This window comes from Malus domestica, chromosome 14 (assembly GCF_042453785.1).
Source record: "Malus domestica chromosome 14, GDT2T_hap1".
In the NCBI taxonomy this organism is placed as follows: domain Eukaryota; kingdom Viridiplantae; phylum Streptophyta; class Magnoliopsida; order Rosales; family Rosaceae; genus Malus; species Malus domestica.
The window spans coordinates 25758776-25781048 of NC_091674.1; the positions used below are offsets into that span (position 1 = coordinate 25758776).

General features: G+C 37.0%; 5 protein-coding genes across 6 annotated transcripts; 4 read left to right on the top strand and 1 right to left on the bottom strand.

The window, feature by feature from the left end:
• The first annotated feature begins 902 nt into the window (after nt 1-902).
• Nucleotides 903-6003, top strand: LOC114820828 (uncharacterized). Of its 2 annotated transcripts, XM_070811536.1 has the most exons (4): nt 903-962; nt 1302-1387; nt 4275-4623; nt 5102-6003. In XM_070811536.1, the coding sequence occupies exons 3-4, from the start codon at nt 4276-4278 to the stop codon at nt 5393-5395; spliced, it is 642 nt and encodes a 213-aa protein (XP_070667637.1). In that variant the 5' UTR covers nt 903-962; nt 1302-1387; nt 4275; the 3' UTR covers nt 5396-6003. The 2 variants fall into 2 exon arrangements, with proteins under 2 accessions (XP_070667637.1, XP_028947896.1); XM_029092063.2 differs by lacking the exon at nt 903-962 and having other exon boundaries at nt 1125-1387.
• Nucleotides 2947-3895, top strand: LOC103455166 (protein ALP1-like). The gene is made up of 3 exons (XM_008394761.2): nt 2947-3030; nt 3123-3294; nt 3450-3895. The coding sequence occupies exons 1-3, from the start codon at nt 2947-2949 to the stop codon at nt 3893-3895; spliced, it is 702 nt and encodes a 233-aa protein (XP_008392983.2).
• A 682-nt stretch (nt 6004-6685) lies between the features above and the next one.
• On the top strand, nt 6686-8668 carry LOC103455082 (uncharacterized). The gene is made up of 2 exons (XM_008394674.4): nt 6686-6951; nt 8236-8668. The coding sequence occupies exons 1-2, from the start codon at nt 6808-6810 to the stop codon at nt 8389-8391; spliced, it is 300 nt and encodes a 99-aa protein (XP_008392896.1). The 5' UTR covers nt 6686-6807; the 3' UTR covers nt 8392-8668.
• Nucleotides 8669-10838: 2170 nt separating this feature from the next.
• LOC103455081 (protein PAL OF QUIRKY-like) lies at nt 10839-12091 on the bottom strand. Its single transcript, XM_029103948.2, has 2 exons — nt 11684-12091; nt 10839-11554 (listed from the first exon to the last, which is right to left on the bottom strand). Exons 1-2 carry the CDS (start codon nt 11826-11828, stop codon nt 11019-11021), a joined length of 681 nt encoding a protein of 226 aa, XP_028959781.2. The 5' UTR covers nt 11829-12091; the 3' UTR covers nt 10839-11018.
• A 7308-nt stretch (nt 12092-19399) lies between these two features.
• LOC139191339 (L-type lectin-domain containing receptor kinase S.1-like) lies at nt 19400-22150 on the top strand. Its single transcript, XM_070812075.1, has one exon. The coding sequence runs from the start codon at nt 19902-19904 to the stop codon at nt 21915-21917; it is 2016 nt and encodes a 671-aa protein (XP_070668176.1). The 5' UTR covers nt 19400-19901; the 3' UTR covers nt 21918-22150.
• Nucleotides 22151-22273: the final 123 nt, after the last annotated feature.

The window sequence follows — 22273 nt, forward strand, 5'->3', positions numbered from 1 at the left end:
CTAGACATGAGGCTTATTCTTAGATGCTTCTAATCCTCACCTCTTGATCTATATTTATAGTGATCATGCTAGGCTTAGGGCGTAGAAGAATTGACTTGGAAAGCAAGCCAAATCCCTCCATCCACCTCCTAATTTGGGTGAATATCAATTATTTAATTATCTTTTGAAATGTTTAAAAAAAAATTGAACTAATTTAAAATCACCTTAAAGCCAGGCCAGTTTCATATGATCAGGTTGAGTGGCCTTACGCACCTGAATTTAATTAATATCTTCTTTGTCTGGTCCAAATATTGACTTAATTAATATCTCTTTCGCCTGGTCCAAATATAGACATTGATACAACAGGAGGCTTGAAAGACCTCGAGCGACACATCGTAGTTATTTGTAGTTTTGTACTTCACTTTTTTTATAGTAAATATTTTTTTTTAACAACAATATTATCTATACTAAGGGGGAGTGGAAGGGTTTAGACTCATAATAGGCTAGTACTAATGTGGTTCAAATTTATTTTTTAGGAAAATCGAACCTAAAACCTCTCACTTACAAGTGAAAAGGAATACCATTAGACAGTAGCAAAAATGAAATAAAATTTGAAACAACATGAAATTATATACAATCTGATAGCGCGTTTACTAACCCGTAATCAGAATGAGAATAAGGAATCCGATTCCGATTACGGATTATACCTGTGTTTACTAAAATTGGAAAGAATCAAAAGTGCGTCGGGCCCACTCAAAAAATGGAATCCAATTCCTGAAATTGGAGGATTTGGATTCCCAACATATACAAGATATTTGGATTCCGAATTGCCGAAGCAATCGGAATGATAATTTTTTCCCTTTATGCCCTCACTTACTTTCATTATTTCCAAGATTATCCTTTTAACCCTAGATTTATTTTTCTTTTCGCCCAGCTCATTTCTATCTTCTCTCAACCGCAGCTCTTGTCACAATTACGGATAGGTAAATTCCTACTTATTTTGCGTTTTTATCTCTGTGCTCATAGAGCTCGATGAATATCAGCGTTCGCTACTCGTTTCCTTCTTCTTAGCGATGGATTTTCTTTCCAGGATTTCGTTCAATTTTTTCCCCGATTTTTTTCTCTTTTTTTATTTTATATTTTGGTGTGCGAAAAACTTGAGAGTGAAATAGGGAGAGAAAGAGGGATAGAGAGAGAGGGAGAGAGAGAGAGTGAAAAAGTGAAAAACTGAGAGAGTGAAAGATGAGTTTTTGTTTGTTTTCTTTTGAGCTTACTGTCTGAGGAATCAAAGAATCATTTTTTTTTATTTTTTTATTTTCCAGAAGAGGGGAGTGGAGGAGGAGGACTGGAGAAAGCAGAGCTTAAACTGTGAGTTGGGTTTTGCTCAGATTTCTTGCTTGTGCATCAGGTATGCTTCTTCTAGCTGCTCCATTCTCTTTCTCTCTCTCTCTCTCTCTCTCTCTCTCTCTCTCTCTCTTTCTGTACTTTTGGAATGGTTTTTCAGTGTTTTGCTCTTGAATCTCAGATTTGCATTGTTTGTTCTGTAGTGGGTTGTATTTTGTTTTCCCGTTAAATTTGAAATGGGAGGAATAATTAGCCGGTTTGCTCAATTGTAGAAGACAAAGTTTGCCAAAGTAATGTTATTGCAGAAAGATTTTTTTAATAGTTTTGAGTTTCTGGCATTTATGGGAAACTGCTAGTCTGCTTTTAAGGATTTGGTTAGCTGAATGCGATGATATTTGCAAAGATTGGGAGAAAAATGATGGATTCCTGAAATGGGGTTCTTTTAGATTTTGATTTGGGTGTGCTCAAAAGTGTGAGATTTTGTAGCTATTCACATTGCTTCTATTAGGGGCTCATTGCGTATTCAGGTCAACTTCCATTCCCTAGTATATATGACAACAAAATGGATATTAAACACCTGATGCTATTGCAAAGGAACTTTAAATGAACTACAATTTGTGTTGTGTAAATTATGTTATCACTCTATCAACAACGGGAGAAAAGTTAGAGGATTGTTTTAATTTACCAAGTCCATATGGAGAAAGTCCTCAATCTTAGTAGTAGCAAATAACCTATTAGTCGAAGGGAAATAAGATAACCAGTAAGTAAACATGGAATGGTTTATAAATGTCACAACATATATTTGTTAACACAACATTTATTGTTTCGATAAGCAATTTTTCGTATATCCTGTTTTATCGGATTGATGCAATGTTTGGCATAAGCTACTTCACTGGAACAAGAAGAATTTTAAAAGACAATTGCTATTTCAACACTATTGTGGTAAACATAGGTCATATTTTCCTTTTAGCTGAACCAACATATTTGTTTTGAATTCAAGGCACAGACTTTGTTCATGCTCTCGATTTTCTTCTTCTTTTTTTTTCATGCTCCCTGTATGTAAATTTTTGTGACTGATTGTGTTCTGTAATGTTAATTTATTTCAGTTTGCAGATATGTTTATTAACTTGTTAATTGAAGTCCTTCATGATATTTTTTTTCTTCATTATTTTGTGTAGACTAATGGCTCGTCTAAGTTTGTCCACAAAGAAGAAATTACATGATGCGTTGAATGTGTTGATTGTCTATCTTCGAACTATATTTGTTGCATGTGCTACTTGTTTCTATTCTTGGTATCGTTTCCAAAAGCGCCTTAGAAGTCCCTCACCTTGTCAAACAGTTATAAGAGTTTACAAGCAATTAGAATACTTACATGGTTTAACTTATGAGAGTGATTTGACATGTATTGCTGAACTACGAATGGATAGACGATCCTTTCATATATTATGTCAAGTTCTTGTGACTAAAGGACAACTACGAGCTACTCAAAATGTGTCTATAAGGGAGATGGTTGCATTTTTTCTATACATTCTTGCACACCATCTTAAGAATCGCACAATTAACCACCACTTTAGAATGTCTGGTCAAACAATTAATAAGTATTCACATGAGTGTATTAAAGCAATGATTCGATGCCAAAAGGATTTCTGGCAAACACCTAAGCCTATCCCTGAGAAGTCAACCGATACAAAGTGGAAATGGTTTAAGGTATGTAGTATCTACATGCCTACACTACTCAGTAATCACTAGCTTTTTATTTTATAGTTTAGTTTGTTAATTTAGTGTCTTATATACTGTAGAATTGCTTAGGTGCACTAGATGGAACACCTGTTAAGGTACATGTACCAGAATGTGATAAACCAAAGTACATAACAAGGAAAAATGAAATAGCAACGAATGTTTTGGGAGTCTGCACTCCGAACATGCAGTTTATATATGTTTTACCTGGATGGGAAGGGTCCGCACATGATGGTTAAGTTCTTAGAGGTGATGTGACTAGGAGAAATGGATGGAAAGTCCCTAATGGTAACACTCACAACTTTTTTTAATAATTAAAATTCTTAGCTTTTGCATTGCAAGTGATATAAAGTTGTAAGTTTGACAATTTAATTCTTTGTCAACAATAGGTTGTTACTATGTAGTTGATGGTGGCTACACAAACGGAAAAGGTTTTCTTGCACCTTATAGACAAACCCGTTATCATCTGAATGAGTGGATAGATGGTTATCGTCCTACAACACCGGTTGAGTTTTTTAATATGAAACACTCAAGTGCTCAGAATGTCATTGAAAGGTGTTTTGGGCTATTGAAAATGCATTGGGGAATTCTTAGGAACCCATCCTATTACGACATTAGGACACATCGTCGCATAATTTCAATGTGTTGTATGCTCCATAATTTTATAAGGAGGGAGATGGTTGTAGATCTTATAGAAGCCGATGCAAATTGGCAATTTCAAGATGGGAATTCAGATGCGAATAACTATATTACCACTGTTGAGTCCTCAAATGAGTGGACTACATGGAGGGATAACCTTGCCCAAGAAATGTGGAACAATAGGGCGGTTCATTGAGTCGGTGTTTGATATGTCATTTTCTTTTAATGAGGACATTAGTGTCTTTTTATATTATAATGTTTGTAATAACATTTGGAATGCTGTTTTTTTTTTAAGTTAAGAAAGACATCACTGTTTGTGTAATGATATTTGGAATGGTTTGTTTGTTGCTAAGTTAAGAAAGACATCACTGTGTAATGATATTTGGAATGGTTTGTTTGTTGCTAAGTTAAGAAAGACATCAGTGTTTGTAATCAAAATCATTTGGAATGGTTATGTCTAATATTGTTTGTGTAATAACAATTGGAATGTTGTATTTGTTTCTAAGTTAAGAAAGACATCCTATTTGTAATTGAAATCATTTGAAATGATTATTATTTCTAATATTGTTATGTAGAATGACTTCTGTTTCATCTGCGAAACAAGGAAGGGGACAACAGAAACATTATTGGTTAACTACTAAGGATACAATATTGGTTGAATCATTGCTTGAGTTGCATAGTGACCCGACTTGGCGAGCTGACACTGGTTTTAAGAATGGTTATTTGGGGAAGATAGAAGCTATGATGGAAGCCAAACTCCTAGGGTGTAGATTAAAGTTGTCTCCCGACATTGAATCACACATCAAGACTTTGAAGGCAAAATATTTTCCCTTAACTGAATTGCTAGCTCTCAGTGGGTTTAAGTGGAATGAAGGGAAAATAATGTTAGCTTATCAAAAAAGTGCGTATGACAAGACTATGAAGGTTTGCATATATTTGATTGTATTTTATGTTTTATCTGATTGTGTTTTGTTTTTAGAATCTCAGTTCCTTGATTAACTACACTGAGTTCAGAATCTCAGAGTTAACATCATCATCTTATTAATTACAAATCAGGGGACAGGTGATTGAATTAGAACATAAAATACCTGTCATGTTTGCTTCAACATTTCCTGGGTGACCCTCAAAGGTCTCTAAAGAATATATTCATGCATTTTTTTGCAAAACTTTATCCAAAAAATGAAATAATTGCCCACTAATTGCCAAATATTTTTCAAGGATTCTAAGTTCAAGATAATGCACTAACAACATGCATAGAAAAAGAAAAATCTCCATGGAACGTTGTTTAGGTAATTCTTACAAGATAAAATAGAATGGTTTCACATATAATAAGTATTTGTGTTCAACTAAATGAAAAATTAAATACCACATATAATAAGTATTTTGTGTTTTTTGTTTGTAGGGTAAAAATGATGCAAGTGGATTGTACGATAAGTCTTTTCCGCACTACCACAGTTTGGGACAGATTTATGCAAAAGATCGTGTTGTGGGTGCAAATGCTGGTAACGTTGATGACGATGAAGAAGAAATTAGACTTGAAGTTGCCAATGTCAATCAACATGAAGGTGAGGATGAAAGTGGAAATGACTTTGATACTTCTTTCTCAGTACTAAATACCCAACTACAAAGGAATGCAGAAAGTAACACATCAAACATGTGTCACAAGAGAGCAAAAGTAGGGGATGAAATGGCTTAGCAATTCTTTATTATGGCTAAAGCTATAGCCGATGTGGGACCTAAGCTTGATGGTCTAGTTCATGCACTGTCAACCGATATAAATCTGACCGAAATGCAACAACATCTTGACGGTGAGTTGAGCAAAATTGAGTTTTTGGCTCCCATGGAATTATTTAAAGTCACCAACTTCTTGGCCAAAGAACATGACCTTTTGAGGGTGTTTTTCAACATGTCTGATGAAAGGAAGAGTGCATATGTGACTACTTTGTTGCAGACTTGGATGCATAATGACATCTAAGTGATGGTCCTAAGAATGTGAATGCTAGTTTTTTGCTATGACGTGCTTGTTGCCATGATGACATATCAGGGAAATTTGTGAATGTTTTGTAAATCTAATGACTGATTAGATGACACCATGATGGTGAAGAACTACTTTTTGTTGATATTATGATGTTTAGGCAGGTTAGGAATATTTTGTTGACAATCTAATGTGTAGGCAGGTTATGAATATTTTGTATATAATATGATGCCTAGGCATGGTATGACTAGTTTGCTTAGGTTGGTTATGATGGTTAAATAGATGTACTTTAATGTAAAATATTAACTTTAATGAAGTTATTTCCTACTCTTTGTTTGTTCCTAATGTTTTTTCTTCATTTATTTACTATTATACAAAATCTACCTCGTGAAGATCTCTTTAGTTTAAGGAGAATCAAGTTTTTTTTATTTGAAATGGTAAAAATCATTTCTTCTACTCCTTGACTTTATGTAACAAAATATATCCTTGAAGAGTTAAGACTGAAAATACTCATAACAATTTTTTTCCATGTCCTTCTAAACCATTAAGCATAATTATATGCTCATTCATATTATGCACAACTCCATACATATGCTGAAGAGAAAAAACTACAACTTGAGCGAGAAAATTTAGATATTAAAGTCAATACTTAAATTTATAAAAAAATAAACAAAATCATTTTAGTATGTCTATGAAATAAAAAAGCAATTTAATTTTTTCTTACTATTATATACTATATCAAATTTTATTAAAAAAAGTACATAAAATATTTGATTTGAGTCAAGGACATTTTAGTAATCATAATGGTTTATATTCCGATTTTGTTAAATTAGTAAACAGTTTTATGGAATTGTATTCCGATTTCAGACAGTTTTAGTAAACAACTTCAACAAGAATCTGATTCTGATTCCACCTCAATCAAATTCCTCTCTAATCTAATTCATCTTCAGTTCAATTCCTCTCAATTTGATTACGTAAATGAGTTTACTAAAATCTAAGTGGTATCACGTGGGTTCCACACGTTCTCTTCATATCTCAGCTGCAAACGGAAGAGAGTCCAGAGCAGGTCCTCTCCACTCCACGGTAACTGAGGTTTGTACGGAAGCGCTCTGTTCGGGGAGAGAGAGAGAACAATGTTACAGTTCCCGGGGTTCATGAAACAGTACCCGTGGTCAACAAGGACCATACCGACGTCGTTTCTGCTGCCAACCCAATGGCCCCAACCCCATAGTGAAGAGCTCCTCCTCGCCATGGAGGAGTCCGATTTCGAAGAGAAGGTGCTTTCAGAAACTTCATTTTTTTTTTTTATCATTTACATATCTAATTTTCCTTTATGGGTATGTCGAATTGCCCCTGATTGCGACCTAATTGAAATTTTAATCCAAAGAACAAAGAGGGAAAAGCTCCAATTGCTTGAAATTTTGAAAAAAGACCCTAATTGAATCCTAATAAGATCTAATTTTGAAAGAAAGACCCTAATTTTGTAAAATTGTAACTAAAGTAAGGATTTTTATTGTGTTCATCATTTGAATTGTCTGTAGGGTTAGATATGCTTGTAAAGCTTTACAAGTTTTGTTTGGTTACTTGGATGCACCTTGTTGAAAGTTCCTTCTTTTGGTTCTCCTGAAAGAAAATTGGTTTTGAAACGTTTCGTATTTGTTATCTTATAAGCTGTGTGTGTTCTTCTGTTGATCAGATTTGAATCATGAAATGTTTGTTTTGGTCACATTTTATGTCTTTCGGTGTAAGATCTAGGTAAGCTTATGAAAGGTTCAGATTGTTGGATTATTTCGAGACTTGGTATTGTTAAATGTCAGTGTACTCGATTCAAATCCTCATTGCGAAGTGGGTCTCTCTGGGAGTGTAGAATTCTCCAATTTGATTCCGGAAATCATGTGTTGGTGGTGAAGAATGCCACGCTACTCAGTGATATCTGCACTAATTCAGAAGGGGGGGGGGGGGGGGTCAAATTTCAAGGTCTTTCGAGTAAGAAAGAGCTCAATGTTTTGGTATTTCCAGTAATAAGAAGCGGACTTTGTGTGTGTATCGGGAGTTACATCGTTGCTTAGTTTTTCATCGTAAGGTGTTAACAAACTAGAAGAACAGTGTTCAGAATTGGTTGTTTCAGTAACAAAACCTCAAGGAGAAAGACGAATAGTTTGAAGTGTATGATATAGTCTATAGGACAGACAACTTGATCATTACACTATCAATTCCACAAGGCCAACTGGGTTTCTCAACCCCGGTTGCCTACATAAAAGTTTGAAGTCCATCCTTTTGGAAATTGCACCTTCTCAAGATATATTTGCATAAAGATTTAGCTCGAACCCAAAGATGGGGTAATGTTTGAATTGAGCAGGATGGAGGCACTTGTCACATGGGACAGCCTAGAAACGATATAACCTTGGGTTGCCTAGAAACGAAAACATTGGGAAGGGCGCATTTTTGCAATTTGTTGGATCTGTGCTGGTTCAAGTGTCTTGAAACTAAAAATAGGGATGCTATTGTATTTGAGCACGTATATTTCTTCTCTTGTTTAAGTTGGCATTCTTATATTGCAGTGCAATGAAATCAGAAAGAGTAGCAGCAGCATGGCTGTTATTGGGAAAACCGCTGTCGACAACGATAAAGAAGACTATGACAACGATCCAGATGATGATGATGTAGACAATGCAGAGGATTCCGAAGGTGAAGAGTTTGAGCAGGAAACCAGTTGAAATTGTTGACAAGTGACACCCTTTGTTGTGATTCCGTTTAGACGGCCACAAGCCTGCATCGAATGAGGCATTTTCTTTACGTGATAAAGTCACTTCCCTGTTCCCTCTATGGATAAAAGATAAAGTCTCTGCTTTTGGTGTTTTTCTGTCATTTTTCATGGCCCTTGATTAATAGTAAAACATATCCCTTAGTTGGAGATATGTCCTAAAGATATTGTTAATATATGTTAATGGAGTTGCAATAAATTAGGTCGATGGGTGGATCCCGGAAATTTTATTTTTGTTGTTTTTGTGGGGACGGGTTGGACTAGCCGGACAATCTTTTTCATGACGCATTAATTCGACACAAAACGATATAAAAATAACGAGTTTTAGATCACCTATTGATGAATCGGGTTGTCATTGGGTAACCCATTAATGTTGGTTGTTTTCGGGTTTCCTATTAAGAACCTGACAAGATATCATTATCATTTGCCTGATCTAGACATTAGGCAAGGTAATTTCTTGTGTGACCTGTTAATCCGAAAAGAAATGTCACGGCCCATTAATGAATCGAGTCGTTATTGTGTCACTGCTAAAAACCCGTTAAGATAATAGGTTTTACACAACATGCTTTGTTAAGATAACGAATATGACGAGAAAACGACATGAACAAAACAAGCATGACGCATTTGCCAGACTATGTTTGTAAATAAAATTTGATTTGCCGAAACTACTTATGGCCTAGTAGTATTTTTCTTTAGTTGTAAGTGAGTTTTTATGTTTGAATCTTGTAAATGACAAGTACGATATTAATCTATTGCCTCGCTTTCTTACATGTAAATGTAAAGTTGTATTAAAAATTTGATGCATTGAATATTCTTATTCAATTTGCAAATGGCAATATAATAAGAGAATTACTATTAGCACTTCAAAAATCTCAATTAGCACTCTAAATTTTCTATAATTAGAAAGAAAAATACACTTGTGAGGAGTATAAAATAAGATTTTTGGAGTGCTAATAACAATTCCGTATAATGAAATTTTTGTTTGGTGGGAATAAATTACTTATTTTGAGTTGTTATATTCCAAAAACGTTGTATCCAAGTACCGTGATAACAATATTATCTTATTAAATATCAACGTCGTTTTGAAGGTAGCGGCATAGAGAATAATGGAGCATAGGAAAGATAGAGAGTAACTTGTTCTCTAAATAATACAAAGTTTAATAGGAAAGATCTTATTTATACTAAAGATTTACATAATCACACATGTGCTAATATTGTTTAAAACAAACTTTTTATCTTAGTGTTTGTTTTGACAAAGTCAATGTAGATGAGAACCCTTTGTTGGCCAACTCCATATTTAAGCGATCAACACAAAGTTTCAATTCATAGGTTATCTATGCAAAATTTTGGCCAAGTCAAAGGTGATTGAGACATTGATTTAACCAAATAAGTTGACCAACACAAGGTTTCTAAACGCTAAAATTTCATGATGTGAATTAAATGCGTAAATTGTCAGCATTGAATTGATCATTTAACAAGGATAATATACGAATGGAGACTTAAAAATTAGACAATTTAGATTGCTATAAAACAACCCAAAAACATTATTTGTTCTTTAGTTTTTTTTTTATTTGAACAAACGATATTATTTACACTAAGTGAAGAAGATGGGCTTAGCCTAGTTAGCAGTAACGTAGTTCAAATTCGTCTTTAACGAGAATCTGTTCTTAATTATCAATTTCCTGAAATTACTCGTTAAATTAATATTTTAAATTACTGTACTATGGCGTAACGCTTATATGATATTAGGCTCTAGAAGCCCTCCAAAGGTTACTCCAACTCACAAAGTTCCAATTTTGGGACACTTGAGTATGAAGCATCAAGGCACGCTGTCCCTTTTAAAAGTCATTCCTTCCTCCTACACAGCCCTCAAGGCAAGTTGCCCCTTTTAAAAGTCATTCCTCCTAATTAGGAGGGCCAACTGGCCAACCCTCAAGCCAAGTTTGAATAAAGATATATTCGTTTTAGCTTTGCTGGCAACAGCAAAGAAGGTTCATCTCCTAATTATCATTAATTATTTTATTTAATTTCATTTTAAGGCCGTATTATGACTCTTAATTTTCATTCCAATTCCCCTTAATTTCAGCGCGTATGCGTTTTGGGAATATTCCTCACGGGCCCGCAGCCAAAACGACATCTGGTTCCATGTGAAACGCCACAACCACCTGCAAATTAAAGAGATAAACAATAATTAGCACCAGCAAATCAAATATTAATATATTATCAACAAAATAGGTGTAACAGAAACGTTACGTGTCAACGGCGGACCGACTTTAGTTGCACTTCCTTGTTCCGAACAAACTGTGACGCGCTACGTGGCACGCACGGAGGGGCATGCTGCTGACCAGACAGCGCTGACTTAACGGCGTCAAACGGAATCCAAACGATTGGCGCAACGAATTCAAGTACTACTGTATTTTTCTTGTCATTATATACCAAACCACCTCGAAAAATGTATAAAAATAAAAAAAATAAAAAATAAATGAAGAAAAATAAAATTCCTTCATTCCACAACCCAATCACAAAATTTCACCCTTTGTAATTTGTATTTTAAAATGTATTTTAGATTAATTACGTCATCTAGGTTCTCTGTGGGAAACTCCGAGCATACGACATGTCGCAGTGAGGAACGTGTTGGTGGTGGTGGTAGTGACGATACTGCTGATAATGATGAACATACGACATGTCGCAGGGGTTGCTCCTTTGAGTGTGGACATGGCAAGGATAGTAGCAGACTCGTCCGGACCCTCTCTGATACCCGGCGCGGTGTCCAGCCGACGGCGAGACTTGAGGCGAAACGTACCGTCTTTGTGGCGAAACGAAACGTTTCGGAGGCGAATCGGTGGATGAGAAGGGCGATTTCGAAGGGGACGAGTCGCCGCCGCTCGTAGCAGTGGACATCGGCGGCGAGATTTGCTTCGGGGACTTCGGCGGCGCGAGAATGGCTCTGATCTTCAGAGGACGAGGTGGAGAAGAAGCTCGACCGTACTCTTCGATGATATTCGCCAAATCCTCGTCGGACTTTACGGCAATCAAGGTCTCCAAATCTCCGTTCGGCAATGGACACTTCAATTCCACAGAGTAGCCACAGAACTCCTTAAGCTTCTCCATTAGCTCTGAACACACAGAAAAAAAATCAAAATCAGCATCGAAATTCAAACGAAGCAACTGAAATCGAGTCAAAAATTCAAGAACTCAAGCAAGAATCGAAAGAAAAAGATCGAATCGAAGACGATCGAACGCACCTGTACATGTAATGGAGGAATCGACGGCGAGGACGCGGTTGTGGCCGCCGACGTATCGGAGCGTGCCGTCGGAGTGGCGGGGGAGGATTTTACCACCATAGCTACAGAGGATCTTCAACGGTTCAGGTGCTTTGTTGAGGTCCATGGCTTTTAGACTGTTTCGGTTGTAGAGAGAAAGCTGCTGTTTGGTTAGAGAGAGAAGGGTTTTGGTTTTGGAGGAGGAGAGGTGCTTGAGAGTTCAAACCTCAGGGTGTGATTTTGTAGAGTATTTATAGATGGGGACGAGTGGCGGTGACGTCAGCGAGTGGCCCACGCGCTAATGAAGGAATACTAATCTCGCGGCTGTTTCCCCTAATTATAATTCCTAGTCGTAATTTAATTGTAATTAGTAGGTAATTGTTGTTGAATTTCGCTGATTTATTCTTCGGATATTCTTTTTCTTTTTTTTTCTCATTCCTTAAGGGTGCCTGAAATGGAAAAGGATTCTGGCCAGATTTTTTTTTGAGAATTTTAGGATCATGTAATTGTGATCGTTCATCGTACATCGTACAATCATAAATCATTTCAAATTTTAAAATAAAATATGAATAGTAACTAATAAAAACTAATCACATAACATATAATAAATTGTTACGATCATAGAATCCTTAAAATCCTTAGAAAAAGAATCCTACGAACATCCTTAAGAAAATGATCCGGTGAGTATCATTTTCTACCTGAAATACTCAAAGCAAGATGGAGTGGGCCTCGCTGGGCCCATTTAGGTACCGGGACCAGTGAGTCATCGTAAAAAATAAAAAGTTTCTAATTTTTTTAAATATTTATTTTTCGTATTTGAAAAGAAAAGTGGTAGTGGTTTTGAAATTAAATCGAATTGATTTGGAGGTCACTGACTCCAAAAGTCCAAAAGGAATCATCACAAAATTGGTAATCTGTTTACAAGCCGACAGCTGTTAATTTGGGCGGTAAAGTTGCAATCTTTTGGGAAGAGATCCATCCTCTCCGGATCTCTCCCACCAAAATTCATCAATTAATTAATTCGGATTTTTGAAATTTGATCCAACGGTTATAAACAGAACGTCCCTTTAAAAGTTATAATAATTTTAGCCGTTTCATCAAATTTCAAATGTCCAAATTAATTGATTGGTAGACTTTGGTGGGAGAGATCCATAGAGGATCTCTTCCCCAATCTTTTCTCCCTCCTAGACTTCCACTTAAGAATTTTAGGACATTGATCCTCTTCGGATCCAGTTGTCCTAATCCACCTAGTCAAATAATCTGGACCATTGAAATTTGATCCAACAGCTACAAACAAAGACCCACTTTAAAAGTTATAATAACTTTAGCCATTTGATCAAATTTCAATAGTCCGGATAATTTGACTAGATGGATTAGGACAACTGGATTCGGAGAGGATCCATGTCCAGAATTTTAAACTTACTACAGAATAATCTAATTTCTAAATACCTTTTCGATCCACGAATTGAATAAGTTAAAGATGGTCTAAAGACATACATTAGCAGAGTGTGTGTAAAAATAAAAATGCGTGTGAATTACACTACCCAATAAAAATCTCATGATATTGAACTGATTTAGATGTGCAATATTATTCTTATATCATCCTTTTAACTTGATCATTTTTCGAATATTTTTACAATGCAAATTCACATTTTAATATAAACTTGTTTATAGCCGTTACATTAACAGATGCATCATTCTTATTGTGAATAAAAAGATTGACGAAGAGTATAACCAAGCGGATCCAAGCGCCCCATCCCTCTCCAAGACCCTTCGTCCATCGGATCGAAAGTGATGCAGTTCTCTACTTGAGTATTGTTCACTCTACTTGATTCGTGTTTTGCTCACTAAGATGAGCTAACTGGTGGTCCTTTCTCGGTGTAGTGGTTGATTTTGTTGCCTCGCCCTATGAATGTTGTGGTCGGGTGTTTGCAATGGTTGGAAGTTGCCTTCGCTTTGTGCGTTGAGTTTGTGGTCTCATCTTTTAACGATGACTTTTTATGGTTTTGCTTTATTGCAATGATTTTATGTGGCTTGACATTTCTGAGATGACCTATGTAGTTGCCGGTATAAGTCTGTTACGTTTATTGTGTTTTTGTAACATATTTGTATTGATGACGTTTGTAGGGGTAGAACAATATTTGTGGTAGCCGTATAGGGGTTTACTATTGTTTATTACACTGTGCAAATTTACTCTAGATCAATTTCTTGGTGGAGCTTATGTACCCAATTGACAACCTTTGTAATTGTTTGTGAAGTTTCAATGAAATACCACTATATCGTTTCTTGTAAAAAAATAAAAAAAAAACCTATCCTTATCTGCCACACATTTTTGTTAACATTTTTTTTTCAATTCATTTGATTCTATTCATGGATCTTCTTTAATTCATTTGATTCAACGATATAAAATTAAAAAATGTGTATGAGAAGAACAAATAGGTGTGTAGATAAAACTACCCATATTTAATCACAATTACCTATTTAACTCGCTAACCGGAACCTGAAGTTCACTTTCAGCTCTTTTCGGCTCCGAGAAACTAGGTTCACTGGATTGCTCCCATTAAATAGGAATTTGCACTGTACATGTACCACCGTTGATAACTCCAAAAAAATTGGTAACAATGGAGTCTAAGGAATGAAGATCATCTTCGGATCCTCTTTGTTACTCTCTAATTATGTTCATTTATCGTATATCGTGCGGTAAAAAAATATTTTAAATTTTATATTTAAAATTGAATACAAATAGTATTTGGCAAAAATTGACTGCACAATTTACGACGAAATTAAAAGATCTTTTGGATTCTCACAAAAGAGGATCATCATTCAAGTCTAAGAGATTTAGGGCTGGTTTGGTATTGCTGTGCTTTGAAAAAAAAACTATTGTGAGAATAAGCGGCTGTGTTGTGAGAATAAGCGGTTGTGAAATAAATCAGCAGAGTGTTTGGTAAACTTTTTTGTAAAAGTGCTTTGGAAAAAAAAGCAGTCTGATAGTGAGTCTTTTCATTAAAAGAGCAATGTAGCTCCGTGTGCTTTGAAAAAAAAGCCAGTTTTCCAAAGCTGCAAATAGCAGCTTCAGCTTTTTCCTTTGATTTCAGCTTATTCTCACAGCAACTTCCAAAATAAGCCTTTTTTTTTTCAGTTTACCAAACACCTAAAACCCTTACAGCTTTTTTTCATGGGTGCTTTTTTTTAAGCACCTCACTCCCAAACCACCCCTTAAAATGTCATATCGAATCTGTTTTGTAGTACGAGTGATTGTGGAAGATAAAGAAATCGAATTCAATACTTGATATAAAAACGAGAATGTTCTTAAATAACTAATAGTTATAATTTTGATTCTCCTTTAAATGTTGCTCTTTGAATTCGGCAATAAACTAAATTTAGCAAATTAGAGAATAACTAGAAACACACAAGACTAAACTAGTTCAACATAATTTTTGCCTACGTCTAGTTGTGATTTCTCTTAGTAGAAAAATCGCATTTCTTTGATTAACAAAAGAGTATATAGTATAGTAGAAAAACCACAGCTACTTTTCCCTGTCTTCTCTCTCAACAGTCTCTGTTTATCTGCTTGCTTTTTAGCCTTGTCGCACTCTATTTATAGTCATTCAACTCTTAATCAGTGACAATATGCGATATCATGCATCAAGATTACCAGATTCCATATTTCATTATGTGTCAACGATGTCCAAAGGGAATAAACGTCAAGAACAAAATATATCACTTTTTCTATGGAATCCTATTCCATAACTTGTACAAATCGAATAGACGTTCGATGCAATGAGACTTAATATTTGCATTATTTTGCTTCCAAACGTGTACGTCGTTTTTGCCTCCAGAATCTTCTAGTTTCATTCCTAGTAAGAATGATGTGGCTTTGGTTTTACTACAAATATGTGCATGCATGAACATTGACTTGTACATATTGTCTTTATCATATGGAGAAATATCAAGGAGATTCACTTAAAAGTGAGATTTTTTTTATGGATTCTCTGCTACTTTACAATTTAACGTCAATTTTCTTACCAACATTGTAAAATATATTGTGCAAAAAATATAAGGTGGTAGATAATCCATGGAGAGTCCATCCCACTTTTGAGATCATTCATTAAATAGAAACATAATGAGTGGTAATTTTTTTTTAATATTGTACATAGTTTCTTGTTCTATGAATTAATAATTGAAGTATATGTTTAACCAAGTAAATTCATGAATCTAATTATTTCTTTCAAAAATAGATTGTACATTGTTCAGTGTACTACATTATTGTTTTTTATGAGCATTTAACAAAAAAAAAACAATAGAAACAGAAAATTATTGATTTATATATTACATGAGACTGAGACCCATATGAATTTTTACATTGTGTTATCTTATAAATTTAGCAAGTTATAAATTTAGCACATCATCCCCACGTCAAAACCGGCCAAAAATATTTTTTAACTGAAGTTATTAATTTATCAGGTATTAAATTATCGATGTTCTACTGTATTCAAATTGTATACCATATGTAATCATTCATATATAAAATAGAAACTTAATGGATAGTACCAAAAATTAACTTCACCTGCAGTTGTGAATACCCAATAATTTGCTTTTGGATCATTCAAAATTTCATGAGTTGGATACTCCACGGAAGGTTCCATATAAAGAAACAAATGCTTTGATATGGATTTGTCTTTCCATACATGTATATAAATTCAGGTGAATTCTCCAAGTAAACTTCATATCTCCAAACCCTAGAAGATCAGTTCAAATATCAAACATCATACCAACTTCTTGTGTATTTTTGTGTGAAAATATAAGGTGGATGAAAAGAAAAGAAGTTTTCACACTCCTCCTGCATATAAATAGAATGACAAATGTGAAACGAATTTACTGTTATCGTGACGCTTTAAGCCATTAATTCAATTCTTGCAAACATACTCCAACGGAATATTTAATGCGTTAGCTACAATACTGCACGGGTCGATACGCAAAATGCGTAGTATCTATCACGTTGTACTAGCTGTCAAATACGCTACGGTGTCAATGAGGCGATTTCATACATGCATGGAAGCCTCTCCAACATATAGGAGTGTATGAGGTGATTGGAGAAGGGAGAACAAGGCCAAAGGAAACAAGTTCCATGAACATAATTGCCCATTGCGTTTGGAGACGTGACATGTGGGGACGTTTTTTCGGGAACAAGCATGAAAGCTAGCGTGGGCATCGACATCATTTCAGTTGTTCCACCACCAATATGTTATCTTTTTTTTCTTCTTCTTTTGAAAAATGTAACAGCCGATAATAAGTCATGGTTCTTCACTCATTTTGGATGCCAGAAAGATTCAGCGAGGCATTTCAACCTTCTTCTGGTCATAAGACTGGCTTCCACATTAGCAGCAGGTTGCGTACCCAAGACCTCAAGCAATTCTTCTTTTACTATTGAACCACCAGCTCGTGATTAATATGTTATCTTCTTTGATTTCGGCCAAATGTTTTCAGTAGGTAAGGGCACAAAAGTTCGGTATTGGTATACGTTGTTGTGACTATGTAGGGCCGACGTCCAGTTTGGTTCGATTAAGACCTCAAATTGCATATTTATACCAACGGATATTCTTTCATAATTTAGTCTGATTCAATTTACTCTTAAACGAATCCGTAAGATTGTAGTTTTCCAGTTTTGTGGAAAGAAATAAAGTGTATGTCGTTTACTCGTCATACATGCCCATCTTACAGAAAGTTCGACACGCAGAAGGTAACACCTATTGAGAGGACACGTGGAGGGACGCGTAGCGTCAAGGCAGCTGGCGATGGATCCTGTTCCTGGGATAGTTTCCTCAGAGTCCGGATCATTGCAGATGCTCATGATATATGAATCGTCATCATATATTGTGTGGTCAGAAATTTTTTTAATTATTTTTATTTAAAAATGTATAATTAATAAAAACTGATCGTATAATATACGATAAACATACATGATTTACGAATCTTCAGAATTCTCATTAAAAAGATCCGGAGAGGAACTTGTTGGGTTTCCTCAGACGCGAGGAGCAAACTCCATCCACTGGATTATTGTGGTGGCAAAAGTATAGGCCGAAGGGCAGGCAAGATTCTCTGTGTATGGTCAAGGAGGCGATGGCATTGGCCGACATGACATATGGTTCATAATTCTTTCTGAATTTTTGTGTCGCGAGACCGACGGATCAGGTAATCCAGACTGTTTAAGAGAAAAAGAGTTGGGTTGTGCAAAGATTTAGTATTTTGGGAGGTAGGGCAGTAGGATGGAATAAAGATAATCGTAAAAATTAAATTGAGTGGTTTGATTCTTTGGTATTGAACTCTTGGCACAAAAATCCAAAAAATATCTAAATTCGTAGCATCATACAAAAGGGAAGAATTTTGAAGGAATGAAATTAAAGTTGTAGATTTTTTTTTTGGTGGGGGGGGGGGTGCTGGGGGGTTTCTATCACTAATCCATGACTCCATGTTTACTCATCCATTTATCTCATATGTGTTGATAGATTATTTATTTGGTCTAAGGTTTAATTTGGGATTTTTGTGTTTTAAAAAAAAATATTTATATTATGCTTTAAAACTAATTAGCTGTAAAATAAAGTAATTGAGTGTTTGATAGATTATTTTTATTTTATAAATGATGTTGAGTATGGAAATCAATGTAAAAGCATTTGGTAAATTTTAATATAAACGTGATATAATTGTACACAATGATAAAATGGACATAATAATGGGGGCGGTGGTAATAACAGTGGTGGCAGCAATGATGGTGATGGAAAAGACAATTGCAAGGGTATGATGGTGGTGTCAACATTGGGGCGTAGTTGGCGTACAAAGATAATCCTGGTAGTAAAGGCGGCGGTGAAAATTATGGTTGTGATTGTGGTTGTGGTGGTTGCAATGGTGATGGTGGTGACAATGGTAATGATGGTATGACGATGATGATGTAAAGTTAGTGGCTATAATGGTAGGGTTTCCTATTTAACTCCCTGCACTCGAGGGTGGAGTAATTTGGATCTCCGAATGATAACCCAAACTCACAAGCAAAGTGGGGTGAGGAAACTCAAGACATCCCTGGGTTCAAGTAAATTGGAAGCTAGTGGTAATTGACCCAACGAACAAACCCACGTTCAAGTAATGAATTGACTAATAATGTACATGCATGGTAAACAAAGTCGGCTGTGGTGTTGCCTTATCTGAAATAGGTTTTATTCTGATTTTAAAGATTTTGAAGATTATTTTATCGTGTCTGTTTATCTAAACAATTAAAAATTATTTTATTTAAAATTGAGCGCAAATATTACTTAACGAAAATTGGCTCAATAGAATACGATGAACGAATATAATGAAGTGATTTATAGAATCCTCGAGAATCTGGAGTGGATATTCATCCGCCTTATCTCTTCCATCTTATGGTTTCAAACTGTCATGTCAAAACTCCTTGAGCAACTAGGTCAACATATTTTTCTCGTTCATTTTGGTCCTCACATTTTTTTCTAGAGACAAACTCTAAAGCATACAATTACATTAATTTTCAAAATGAAACACCAGAATGCTTGAGTTACTCTTAACTACATGAACTACAAAATACAACCTCGTTGCAAGCATGCAACCAAAATTCCAAATCGTAGTTCAAATTTGTCATTTTTTTATAAAATATGCAACATGACAAAAGAAAATTGAACACAAGTTATCGTATAAATCCTCTTAATTAAAATACGTAACTTGATAACATTACGTGACAATATCACGAAATTATTAAGATTCTTCCTCCCATTAAATTATATAAAAGTAACCATCTACATCATTTGCAAAAGAAGAAAGAAAATTAACACTAGATTGAGAATAATCTTTCATATAAGGCCAAATGATTAAATAACGACTTGGTTTTAGTAGTAGCACCCCACTGGAAAGAGATAATCTCTGGATCTCTTTCCACTTAATCCATCAAGTTTGATATTCGGACTATTAAATTTGATCTAATGATTACAGTAATTATAACTTTTAAGGAACTTTCTGTTTGTAACCGTTAGATTAAATTTCAACAGACCAGATTATGAACTTAGTGGATTTAGTGGAAAGAGATCCCTACCCGCTTGTACAAAAATATGACTACTTTCATTAAACAAAGTAACATAACAACTGTTAATCCACCCACAAACTTTTTCCCCCTCGCCGGCGACAAGTGGAATCTGTACGGATGAGACCCTTCTCAGCCGTCGTCGTCCGCCTTCTCCTCCTCCACCTCTTCCTCTCCCCCACCTCCGCTCTCGATTTCTTGTTCAACTCCTTCACCAATATCACCAATGCCACCGACCTTATTCTCATCAACGACGCCCGACTCGACGCCGCCGCCATCCGCCTCACAAACGACAGTAACCAGTTTGCCGTCGGCCGCGTCTTCTACCCAACAAAAATTCCCATGAAACCCACCTCCAACTCCACCTCCGTCACCTCCTTCTCCACCTCCTTCGTCTTCTCCGTTCTCCCGGAGATTGCCTCGAGCCCGGGATTCGGCCTCTGCTTCGTCCTCTCTAACTCCACCTCGCCGCCCAACGCCCTCGCCAGCCAATACTTCGGTCTCTTCACCAACGCCACCGTCCCCTTTGTCGCCCCGTTGCTCGCCGTCGAGTTCGACACGGGTCAAAACCCGGAATTCAACGACCCAAATGGGAATCACATCGGAATCGACCTCAACAACATCGAGTCCGCCGTCACGACCCCCGCCGGGTACTACAACTCGACCGGCGGATTCATCCCGATCCAAATGCGGACCGGGCAGAACGTCCGGGCCTGGATTGAATTTGACGGGACTAGTCTCGAATTCAACGTCACCGTCGCCCCTGCCAATGTGTCCCGTCCTTCTCTGCCAACGCTTACTTACATAGACCCCAAGATTGCGAACTACGTATCTGCCGAGATGTTCGTCGGGTTTTCGGCTTCGAAAACGCAGTGGATTGAAGCCCAGAGGGTTTTAGCTTGGAGTTTTAGCAACACCGGAGTCGCCAGAGACATTAACACGACGAATCTGCCCGTTTTCCAGCTGGTTTCTCCGTCGTCTTCTCTATCGAGTTCGGCGATTGCCGGGATTTCAATCGGTTGTGTCGTTTTTGTGTTGATTTTAGTATCTGGGTTTTACTTGTACTGGCGGAAGAAAAGGACGGAAGGCGAAGAAACCGACGACGAGATCGAAGATTGGGAGCTGGAGTATTGGCCGCACAGATTCTCCAATGAGGAGCTGAGGGAGGCGACGGGAGGTTTTTCGATCGATCAGCTTCTGGGTTCCGGTGGATTCGGGAAGGTTTACAAGGGCACCTTATCAAACGGCACAGAAATCGCCGTCAAGTGCGTCAACCACGACTCGAAGCAGGGGCTGAGGGAGTTCATGGCGGAGATCGCCAGCATGGGGCGGCTGCAGCACAAGAACTTGGTGCAGATGCGGGGGTGGTGCCGGAAGGCCAACGAGCTGATGCTGGTGTATGATTACATGCCCAACGGAAGCCTCAATCGGTGGATTTTCGACAAGCCCAAGACGGTTTTGGGGTGGGAAAGGCGGCGGCGCGTGCTGGCGGATGTGGCGGAGGGGTTGAATTACCTCCACCACGGGTGGGACCAGATGGTGATTCACAGAGACATTAAGTCGAGCAACATTTTGTTGGACGCGGAGATGAGAGGGCGGCTTGGGGATTTCGGGCTGGCGAAGCTCTACCAGCACGGGGAAGTGCCCCACACGACGCGTGTCGTCGGGACGTTCGGGTACTTGGCGCCGGAGCTGGCGACTGTGGCAGCGCCGACGGCGGCGAGTGATGTTTATAGTTTCGGGGTGGTGTTGTTGGAGGTGGCGTGTGGGAGGAAGCCGATTGAGATGGAGGCGGCGGAGGATGAGGAGGTGTTGGTTGATTGGGTGAGGAAGTTGTATTTTAGAGGGAGGGTGGGGGAGGCGGCGGACCCGAGAATAAATGGGGAGTATGAGGCGGCGGAGATGGAGATTGCTTTGAAGCTTGGGCTGGCTTGTTGCCATCCTGATCCACAGAGAAGGCCTAACATGAGGGAAATTGTGGCGGTTTTGGTTGGTGAGGCCGCGTCCGCCACCGCACCCGCCCATTTGTTGTCTGAATTGGCAAGGGGTGATAGTAGCATTGGCGGCGGAGACGGCGGTAGTGATGATTTGTCTATGGAAGTGGCGCCACCCCAACTCCAGCAGCCTTTAGTGTGAATATGCTTGTTTTTTTTTTTTCCTTTCAATTACATTTTTTATATTATTTTTCAAGAAATTTAAAAAAAAAATTGTGAGGCGTACACATTGACAATTTGACTTTGCATTTCAATCTGTCGAGTGAGGTTTGGTGTTTGTTGTAAAATGGTAGGAGGTTTCAATTGTTTTCGCTTTGAAATTCAACGTTTTGACTTTCGGTCGATTTACACATTATACTATGGGAGATTTTGAAATGTTTTTCTACATTTAAATTTAAAGTTTTGACTTTCGCTCGATTTAGATTTATGTTATATGTCCGTATGGTCAATTACTAATTATTAACAGGAATATAGAATAACGGGATTCATTCTCTCAAA

Coding starts and splice junctions, on each gene's coding strand:
- LOC103455166 (XM_008394761.2), top strand. CDS start 2,947: ATGATTCGATGCCAAAAGGATTTCTGGCAAACACCTAAGCCTATCCCT. Junction 3,031..3,122: donor CAAAGTGGAAATGGTTTAAG/GTATGTAGTATC, acceptor TATATACTGTAG/AATTGCTTAGGTGCACTAGA. Junction 3,295..3,449: donor GGAAGGGTCCGCACATGATG/GTTAAGTTCTTA, acceptor TGTCAACAATAG/GTTGTTACTATGTAGTTGAT.
- LOC114820828 (XM_070811536.1), top strand. CDS start 4,276: ATGACTTCTGTTTCATCTGCGAAACAAGGAAGGGGACAACAGAAACAT. Junction 4,624..5,101: donor CGTATGACAAGACTATGAAG/GTTTGCATATAT, acceptor TTTTGTTTGTAG/GGTAAAAATGATGCAAGTGG.
- LOC103455082 (XM_008394674.4), top strand. CDS start 6,808: ATGTTACAGTTCCCGGGGTTCATGAAACAGTACCCGTGGTCAACAAGG. Junction 6,952..8,235: donor AGTCCGATTTCGAAGAGAAG/GTGCTTTCAGAA, acceptor CTTATATTGCAG/TGCAATGAAATCAGAAAGAG.
- LOC103455081 (XM_029103948.2), bottom strand. CDS start 11,828: ATGGACCTCAACAAAGCACCTGAACCGTTGAAGATCCTCTGTAGCTAT. Junction 11,555..11,683: donor TTCCTCCATTACATGTACAG/GTGCGTTCGATC, acceptor CTGTGTGTTCAG/AGCTAATGGAGAAGCTTAAG.
- LOC139191339 (XM_070812075.1), top strand. CDS start 19,902: ATGAGACCCTTCTCAGCCGTCGTCGTCCGCCTTCTCCTCCTCCACCTC.